This window comes from Colobus angolensis, unplaced genomic scaffold (genome assembly GCF_000951035.1).
Source record: "Colobus angolensis palliatus isolate OR3802 unplaced genomic scaffold, Cang.pa_1.0 Scaffold38, whole genome shotgun sequence".
Classification (NCBI taxonomy): domain Eukaryota; kingdom Metazoa; phylum Chordata; class Mammalia; order Primates; family Cercopithecidae; genus Colobus; species Colobus angolensis.
The window spans coordinates 10,187,188-10,197,522 of record NW_012117154.1 but is presented as its reverse complement, the minus strand read 5'-3'; the positions used below and the strand labels follow the sequence as shown (position 1 = coordinate 10,197,522).

At 44.4% G+C, this 10,335-nt stretch overlaps 1 protein-coding gene across 1 annotated transcript in view; it reads right to left on the bottom strand.

The window, feature by feature from the left end:
- DIP2A (DIP2 disco-interacting protein 2 homolog A (Drosophila)) overlaps positions 1–10,335 on the bottom strand; it is a 106,971-nt gene that overhangs the window by 32,223 nt on the left and 64,413 nt on the right. Inside the window, exons 9-16 of the mRNA XM_011954211.1 lie at positions 9,980–10,071; positions 6,961–7,071; positions 5,546–5,669; positions 5,074–5,183; positions 4,512–4,614; positions 1,880–1,944; positions 1,633–1,726; positions 567–686 (exon numbers count right to left, since the gene is read on the bottom strand). Of these exons, the coding sequence (XP_011809601.1) occupies positions 567–686; positions 1,633–1,726; positions 1,880–1,944; positions 4,512–4,614; positions 5,074–5,183; positions 5,546–5,669; positions 6,961–7,071; positions 9,980–10,071 (819 nt within the window). The remainder of the gene's footprint in view (positions 1–566; positions 687–1,632; positions 1,727–1,879; positions 1,945–4,511; positions 4,615–5,073; positions 5,184–5,545; positions 5,670–6,960; positions 7,072–9,979; positions 10,072–10,335) is intronic.

Here is a 10,335-nt window from a genome sequence, read left to right as displayed (position 1 = left end):
GGGACCACCGCACGCGGGAGGTCTTAGGCGCTCACCGGGACCACCGCACGCGGGAGGTCTTAGGCGCTCACCGGGACCACCGCACGCGGGAGGTCCTACGTGCTCAGGCAGCAGCCACAGGGAGCTCCTCCCGGGAGGACGTGGGGAACATCTAGGCAAACCAGGAGGGAGAATGGTTGGGTCCTGATGGGAGAAGTTAAGCCAGAAGCCAGCGATGTGGGTGCACCAGGACAAAGGGCAGGAGGCTGGGGATAGGCCCAAAGAGAAACAGGAACCCCAGGCCACAGCACAATCTGGTAATTTCTTAAGAAAGATGACTCTCATTAAGGCATATATCTTTCATCAAGCATATTAAAATTGCTTTTAAATTTAGTGGCCTAATAAACATGCATGAGATAAACCAGTGAAATCAACAAGATGTTCTGTGTCATAGAAATGATGGGACATGTGTATCTATATGACACTGGCAGTGCAAACGCCTCAATTTTGCTTCTCAGTGTGTTCTACTTTGGTCTGCAGAAGGGGACACTGTGTGGGGTATGCCCCAGCCACACAGACTCACTCACATGGGTTGGCGCCATCGGCCACAATCAGCATGCGCAGTGAGCTGAGGCTGAGGTCCCTCTGGCCTCGCTGAGCTAGGAGAGACCAGTGCATGTCTCGCGACTTCACCAGCGCGGCCCGAGCTGCAGAGAGAGGACGGCACAGACATCAGACATCCCTGTGTCACGAGGGCTGGCCCCTCACACGCCTGTAGACACGTGTACCTCATCCCACACAAAGGTGTACACGCACAGACACAAGACTTAGCTCCCAGGTCCGAAGCTCTCTGCAGCCCTCTCTCACATGCAGTCTAACTAACCCTCAAAGCCTTTTCCACAAAAATCAACTCTGAGGTACAATTTAGACATCAAAAGCTCAGATCCATTTCTAACGTTAATTTTTTCTTAGAAGCTCTATATTGCTCTTTTCCTGTGTGCCCACTTCATCTCACGTTGTCTCTCCCCAAACCCCTGGTGCTGGCTGAGAAGTGTGAGGACCCCAGGAGCTAAACAGACAGTCTCGGGTCTCAGTCTGGCTCCTGCACTGGCTGGCATGTGGAATCCAGCAATCCCCCCACCCCCACCCAAGTTGCAGTCTCCCTCCATAAAGTAGGACAGACAAGAGACAGCTGCCGCTCCACACTGCTCTGAGACATGTCCAGAGGGGCACAGCCCAGCAGATAGAACAAGGCAACATGGGCGACCCAGGTGATCCAGTGCCTCAGTGGCTGGTAAAAGTGCCACTGAGCTCCACAGGGCAGAGACACAGACTGCCAACTGTGCAGGTGTGGCCATGCTGGGGCCTCCTGCTTGGTCCCCAGAGGCACCTCAACTGCTGAGAGAAGCAAGGCCCAGACCCCACCAACTGGCCCTACTTACCACATCACCCATGAAACCCTGAGGGCTATGCCCGAGGCAGAGAAAGCCCCCATACTCCCGGGCAGGGGTGTGACGAAGAAAGACACCCCACGGCTCCTCGGCCTACATCTGCAGTTCCACCTGTCAGCTTTCTTTTTTCTTAATCACCAAAGGTCAGTGCCAAGAGATTTCCCTACAAAAGGGTGAGTGCCGTGACGACGGTATCCGTTACCTTTATAGAAGCACACTTTCTGGATCCAGGAGAGCGGGTTGGCCTTCATCAGCGCGTAGGGGATGCTGACCACATGCATCCTGTTCATGACGCTCTGTGGGGAGCAGACACGCTCAGGGCGAGTGGGCCCGAGCCACACCAGAAAAAGCAAAACAAAACCGATGTACTCTCCCAACATTTCAGGCAGAGGCTTGGGTTCATCTCAATCCCTTGTTCCAACAATTAGTCATCAGCAAACAACACTCACTGTTAACACTCCATGCCACAGACCAGCATCCCTTTTGAAATCCAGCACATTTGTTAATGTTTCTGCTGCAAGTAGACAAATAAGGTTAAACCACTGAGCAACGCTCTCAATAAGCCCTATGCATTTTCTAGAGAAATTCTGAGGTGAGTACATCATCAACACGTAAGTTTCAGGGAACAGATAGAGCATTTCCAAACACCACGCACCAATTAATAATAATCTGGGTTATCTATTACCGGAAACACATAAAAGTAGAGGGTCATGCAACCAACCCCGAGAACCGTCCTGAGCACTAATCACAAGGCACGGGAACATCACATACTGAAGAAGCTGTACAAGGTGTCACCATATCTTTTCTTTCCTTTTTTTTTTTTGAGATGGAGTCTCACTCTGTTGCCCAGGCTGGAGTGCAACGGAGCAATCTCAGCTCACTGCAACCTCCGCCTCCCAGGTTCAAGCAATTCTCCCGTCTGAGCCTCCCGAGTAGCTGGGACTACAGACATGCACCACCATGTCCGGCTAATTTTTGTATTTTTAGTAGAGAAGGGACTTCACCATGTTGGCCAGGCTGGTCTCAAACTCCTGACCTCAAGTGATCTGCCCGCCTTGGCCTCCCAAAGTGCTGAGATTACAGATGTTAAGTCACTGCGCCCAGCCTCTCCACATCTTTTCATCAGGTATTTTGATGGGGCATTCTTTTCAGATTCAAGAGGTGGGGATGAAAAACTGTCAGGGATATTCTTACTTCTCAACTCTACACATCTCCTCAATTCTCACACCCAGAGGCCGTGATCCGGGATCTCCCCTCTATAAGAGCTGATGGTTCACATCACCCTTCAGAAAGTCACTCTTCCTCTGCCCGTTTTCTCATGCAGAGACGTGCAGATAACACATTTTAGGAAGCTGGAGTGGAGAGCAGTACTGAGGGTTCGCAGCACAGCTCTCTGCTCAGAGCCCTCGGCCAAGTCCTCTCTAAGATCTGGCTCCCACCTCACACAGGCAGAAAGGCAGAGCCTGGGGCTATGGGCAGACCTGGCTTCTTGCCAAAGGCCACAGCACTCCAAAGGTGAATAGGAGAGGTTTGATTTGTGTGCCAGGAAATGCTATTGCACTATGAATAACAGTACTATAAACATCCTTTCTCTGTTGGCTAAAGAACACAAATTATTATTGTTATTATTTAGAGACGGGGTCTTATTATGTTGCCAGGCTGCAGTGCAGTGGATAATCACAGGCACAATCCCATTATTCATCGGCACTGGAGTTTTGACCTGCTCCCTTTCCTACTTGGGTCGGTTCTCCTCTCCTTAGCAAACTGGTGGTTCCCCACTCCTAGAAGGTCACCATGTTGCTGCCAAACTTCGTGCAGATACCTGGTTGGCACAGGCCAAAACTCCTGGGCGTAGGCGGTCCTCTTACCTCAGCTTCCCGAGTAGCTGGGACTGTAGGCACACACCACCACGCCTGGCTAAAGAACCCAAATTATAGGTGACATATGTAAGATTAGCTCTGGGCTGAAGACAAAGAAAGTCATGGGGCTTGATCTGAAAGATCTAACTTTTTAAATTTAATAAAGCCCTTAAAAAAATACCTAAAATCATTTTCCAAATCTCCAGTAAAAGCTTTAGCTGTGCCCTCAACTTACCCCCTTGCTTTTAAACACCTATTTTTTTTCTTTTTTAAAATTTTATTTAAAATTTCTCCCTTTTTTTTTGTAGAGATAGGGTCTCACTATGTCGTACAGCCTGGTCTTAAACTCTTGACCTCAAGTGTTCCTCCTGCTTTAGCCAACCAAAGCAGTGGAATTACTGGTATGAGCCACTGCACCTGGCCTGAACACCTATATTTTAGATATTTAAACCATTCAATTTCACTTTGTAGCTTTGTTCAGTTCCCGTATTACAATGTAAGAAAACTACTATGAGTCCATTTTTACAGTTTTTTAAATTATCTGTCACGGTGTACCCCATAGATATATACAATTAGTACTTATCAATTAAATAATATTAGTTTAAAAATACTTCCCTAAGTATATGACATTTGAAGTAAATCAGGTGCTGACTATACAAAGAGATCATCTATAATCCTAATATAGATAAACCGTATGTTTATAAAAATATAAATATGTTATATATTTATAAAGATAAATGTAAAATACAAATCATATATTTATATGTATGACAGCTAAGGTCAAAACTACAGTTACAGATACAGTAATAGAAAACTAAAAGCATTTTCCTCTTTTTGAATGAATACCCTGACCCTCAGTATGTCACAGAGTAAGCCAGCCCCCCAGGGCAGGCTGTGAACCCAGCACTGCGTATAAATGTATCAGTGGGCTATAGCTTCCACGTTCCATAAAACCAACATCCATGTGCATTTACTGAAAACAACCCTGATGGGGTTGCCTGGACTCTGCTAAGAGACGCCGTGTGCCCTCCTGGCCAGCACAACCACAGAGACCCCATAAGTATGCTAAAGACGGTGCATGTCCCTACCTGGCATGACCTGGACTAACAAGCAAAGGCACCTGGGGTGGTTTTGACAGGTGCAGCGACAATCACATGATTAGGTAGGTCAGGTGTCTGTGTGAGGCTGGAGGGGCCGCCACCCCATCCCTGAGAGCCCTTACCTTCTGAGTACCCGCACGCCTGGGTCAGGGCCCGGCACTGGGCCAGCAGGGATGCGTGGGACACTGTGACCCCCACCGTACTGCCTTCTTTGCTGGTTTTATACTGAAAGAGTTCAAGGAAAAAAACATGATGCGGTATTTCTAGAGGTGACAACAGACAGAATGGAGACTGACAGAATCTTCCAAAGAAGAAGTGGTCAGTGTCTCTCCTCTAATCATCTGGGTAGGCCCAGGTGCATGGCAAGCCCTGGCCCCTGAGGGGATGCTTCAGTGGAAGTTGTGGCTCCTTTGGGCAGGTGCCCGAGGGCAATGATGCGCCATGGGCTCCCTCATAACTGTCTGCATCCCCAGGGAGCCAGTTAGGAGAGAACGAGACAAGAGAGAAACCTGGAAGGGTCTGAGCAACCATCTATATGACACTGTATTTCTGGGGCAGAGATAAAACAAGAACTCTCAGGCCGAAACTTAACAAAAAAGAATAGTAATTTATATTCTTAGGAAAAGCAAGACTTAAACCTGTGGGACATGTTTTTAGATGCTCTGAGTTAGGAACGGTCATTACCTCAATGTAGGCGGTCCCAGTCCTTGTGTCCTGGGCCAGAGGGTGCCAGTCCTTGGGGGGCCTGGCTAGATGCTTCCCATCAATCACCAGCCAGGAGAGGGGAGGCCAACCTGTGACACGCAGACAGGACACAACAGCCGGCAGTCAGAGAGGCACCTGCTCCCCCCACTCGAAGCCTGCGCCTCCAACACGCAGCACCAGCTACCGAGCGACTAAGGAGTGCGAGTGCAAGTTTTCGTCTCAACTCATTTTATGTAATTTAAAAAGGTACATCCGGCCAGTGGCTACCATATCAGATAGTGCAGGTCGAGACATGAAGCCCGACGAAAACCAAGATTCACCAAGGCCTTGAACAAGGGATCGCTTTTGCTGAAGACCCAGTCACCTCTGTCACGTTTAATTTCTGCAACACCATGCATTTGACACAGACCACAGTCAGAACACTGACTGCTCTTCCCTTGGGAGGCCTCACCTTTGAAAGTTGCCACTTCTCCCGTCTGTGCCTTGGGGAGGCCTTTCTGACAAGCGTCTGTGGTCAGGGCCAAGGAGACTCCACAGCTGCCCAGCAGAAACCCAACCTGCTGGCTGCCTGCGTCCTGCAGAAAGCAGAGTGACAGTGTGGGGGTGGGGTGCCCACAGCAGACCCAGACCCAGACCCAGACCCCTGGTGCTCCAGGCCATGCACAGATCTTTTTTCCATCCCTCACAAGACTTCTAGAATAATTCAGACCTATTATTGATATATACGATCTTTTCATGGAAATACTTCATTAAAATGTGACAACTATGTTTAAATTTAAAAGATAATTTTGGTTTCTATTTGTGGTGAAATATAAAGTTTAATGGGCTAATTTCTCAAAGTTCATTCTTACAAATGACATTTAGAAGCATTTTTAACAAACTCCAAAATTAATGGTATTGAAATTTCTATTGAATCATGTTTGAAATTTACAAATTAATCTACAGAGGCCTGGTCATTAACAATATTATTTCCACACAGAAACACGTTTCCTTGTAGCCAAGTCTTCTGTGTCCCTCAGCAGTATTTTGTCATTTTCTTCATATAAATTTGACAGATCTCTAGTTTTACTCCTAAGAATCACTGCATTCAAATACCTGCTCATAATATATTATCCTTTGAGATACACTAGTTTTAATTGCTAGTTTTACTTTTGGGATTCTTGAATATTTGTGGATAATGCTCATGTTAACAACTGCCTGAATTCTGGGACAGGATGACAGAAAGCCGATTTCCTCAAATACATGCCTTGTCTACTCCTAAATGTTATTTTTTTTCAGTAATCAGATTATTGATATTTATATTCAAAATGTTATAGATACCTGGATAAGCAAGACCGCACATTAATAATTTATCAGCAACAGAAACTGCCTACTGTCATGTAAGTGAATAGAAACACAAGATAATTTCCATCTCGTTTATTCAAAACTGCCACTGAGAAGTGAGCTGTATCACTGTAATGATACATTTATCCCTAAGAAATAATATTTTCTATAAACACATGGTTTTGAGGACAAGTTTAACAAAATCTTATTGAACCATAATTCTATTCATTAAAGGAAAAACTGGCTATCATTTCTGTTGGGAAATTCATGTAGATGACAGAACAGCTCCCCCTCATAGGAGGGTGGTGTGGGAGCATCACCAGCAAAACGGTTCTCAGTGACCCTCTCACCAACAAGAAGAGACTCCGACCAAACGGCATCTGATTTCTCTTGAGTCCTGGCCAGCCTGTCAACCACTAGCTTCCTCTCCTCTGTCAAGACAGCTGCTTGCTGCCTGCCCACACTCAGTGAAAAGGAAGTAAGATACCGCTGGTATCAAGTTCGGAAGCGAACCATGTGGGACCTGAGCCACGGGTTTGCTACCTTTCTCGTTAGCGGCACTTCTATGGGGACAGGAACCAGCTCTGCCAGGAGACACCCATAAAATGCAACCATGAACATCACAGGGTCACTATTCGGAAACACAAGCGCCACCTACAACAGTACAAAGAAATGAGCATTTCAAATTTCCACCTTTTACAGTGTCTAGTTAAATTAAAAGCTACTTACAAAATAAAATTTTTGTAAGCCCCAAATATTGTAATAATTGTGCTTGAAACCATAAGGGACAAGTCCAAATAGCTATTTAACTAAGCAGAGACTGCTGACTTAGGGCCTTTGAGAACACACAACAATGAACAACCAATAAGCGTTCACTTTGTAAGACAAAATTTAAGCTGTATCTATATTCTGTACTTGAGGTCTGGAAATTTAGTTTCTCACAAGTTTGTTTGTTGAAAAGGGCAAGGTTCTCCTTCAAAATTTGGTTTTAATAGTGGTTGCCCGGAACTGTAATCTATAACCTTGAGACTAGATGTTTGGTAGGGAAAGAGTATTTTTACAGAATTTGTTATGAAGAGCTCTGTTCACTTTTATAAACTGTAATATTATAGGAGGCAGAATTTGCCACCAATTTCTTCAACTCAATCACTGTGACCTTGTCAATTTTATGATTCACCTAACCACAGAGATTCTCTTGTAAGTCAAGAAAGTATCTGTAAGTCTTTATCCTTGTAAGAAAGCTTTTCAAGAAAATTAGTGATTCTTAAATTCATTCTAAAGAGTTACATAAAATCTCATCTATGAGCACATGTCATAAAGTATTATTCTTAAACTGTTTACATGTTTATAGCCAAGTACACATTTCCTTTCTTTTCTTTCTACTTGTGTTGCTTTCTGTGTATTCTCTAGCTAATTTGTTTTAAAATACTCCCTCAGATGGGTCAAATACCCTTCAGTATCATTTTCCAAATAACCACCCACTCAGGAGAGCCGTGAATGTCCCCTGCTGCTGAGGACTCCACCCCACCCTGGGGTCTCGGTCCTCCTGATGGTGGGTGCTGAGGACTCCACCCCACCCTGGAGTCTCGGTTCTCCTGATGGTGGCTGTGCTGCTCCCCGGACTGCTGTCAGTGATCGTCCTGGGGATATCCACTGTGGTCCCCCTGCTTGCACCCTACTCACTCATGTGGCTCAGGGACATCTTCTAAGAACTCGCCAAGAAAGTGCTTGTGAGCCAAACGTTTCTGAGTCCTGCATGTCTGAAAATGGCTATACCATTCTCAAATCTGTTGAATCTCTGGGAATAGAATGGTAAGTTAAAAATTGTATTCCCTTTGAATTTTTCAAGCATCATTCCACTCTCTTCCAGTTTTACCAACGAGAAAACCCAAAAGCCACTGTCATTGCCGATCCTTTGTGTACATCCTACTTTTCCCCCGAACGCTCTGGGATTATTTTCTGTACCCCTGGTATTATACAGTGTTATGGGCATGTGTTTTGGTGTGCATCCTTGAATATTTACACTCTGCAGGTCTGAGATATTGTCCTGAATTACTATATTCATTTAAAATGTTTCACTTTCTGTTCTCCTTTCTCCTTCTGGACTCCAGTTATCAGTCAGGTGTTGAGTCTTCTTGATCGAGTCTTTTTGTCCTATTTTACTCCACTCTCCATCTCTCTTTCCTACTGGCATCCTTTTCTTGACTTATGAAACATCTTCATCTGATTTCCAAGAATATTAATGTTCACCTTTTAGAAACACTGTTTTCTATATCTAGCTTTCCTTCAAGTTTGTTTCCTCTTTCCTCCCTTCCTTACTTTTCTTGTCTTTCTCTTTCTCACTCCCTCTCTTCCCTTCCTTTTCTCTGTCTTTTGGTATTTTCTCTCATAATGACATTTCCTTCTTAAAAGTCCTTGGCTAATAGTCCACATTAAAGAGTTAGGCACTGAAAGACTTACTTGGAACCGTCTGCCAGCTTGTTAACCTGCAGTCCACTTGTTGGGTGATCTGACACAGGTGACCTTCTCACTACGTGATTTCACTGGTGTAATGATTTTCACCATGTTCTCAACTATTTTCCACCCTGGACTTTCTAGTATACCAGAGGCTCTCGGGTCTGGTCCAGCTTGCCTACAGCAGTACTGCCCCAAAAAATTTTCTATGATGACGGAAATGTTCTACCTCTGAGCTATAAATACTGTAGTTACTAGCCACACTCCTACTGAGCCCCTGAGATGTGGCTTGTACAACTGAGAAACTATATTTTTTATTTTATTTAATTTTTGCTAATTTAAATAGCCCCAAATGGCTACTGCCAACCATATAGGGCAGTGTAGCACAAGAGAATAAGCCTCCAGCATCCCATTTTGGCAGATAGGAACAAGGAGGTTACCTAGACACATAGAATAGGGAAGGAGATAAAAATACAGAATTTCACAGCAAGGTTTCAGAACTTTAGATTTTAATTCATAAATTCTAAGCTCTGGAATCTAACATTTTTAATATTAACATATATGAAGTCAAACAGAAAAGAAGACGAAGAAACAGTGGACAGACAATGAGTGCAAGAAAAGAATGTTGCTTTACTCTACATCACAAACTTTGCCCTATTTTTCACTGCTGATTTTTTTTGTTGTTGTTTGTTTTGAGACAGACTCTCACTGTCACCAGGCTGGAGTGCAGTGGCGAGATCTTGGCTCACTGCAACCTCCACTACCCGGGTTCAAGCGATTCTCATGCCTCAGTCTCCCAGGTAGCTGGGATTACAGGCATGCACCACCATGTCCAGCTAATTGTTTGTATTTTTAATAGAGACAGGGTTTTGCCATGTTACCCAGGCTGGTCTCAAACTCCCGAGCTCAGGCAATCTGCTCGCCTCGGCCTCCCTAAGTGCTAAGACTACAGGCATGAGCCACCACGTCCAGCATTCACTGCTGATTTTAAATCCCTTTTATTAATGCTGTAATTCTAACTAAATGATAGAACACTAATTTCAATGAAACAGATTATTTAAGTCTCTGCTTTTGCTCATTCCAACAAAGTGACATTCTAGTTACTTACTCTGTCTCCAGGTTTAAGTAGAGGTTCATTCTTACTTGTCAGTTTATTAAGTAGAGTATAAGCTAGTTTTAAACTCCGACTCCAAAGTTTACCTAAAACAAAATGAAAATACTAAGCAATGTAAAAGTTAAGAAACAAATAATTAACATTTTAATGTAGAAACTAAAATACCCCATAACATACCATTATCCCATTAGTGGAAATTTAGGTAGTTTCCATCTAATAACTATTCTGCACAATGCTATAAGGAACATCATTGTTGTCTCTTAAAAATAACTTACAGATTTATTTTTCTTTTTTTTTTTTTTCTTTTTTTTGAGACGGAGTCTCGCTCTGTCGCCCAGGCTGGAGTGCAG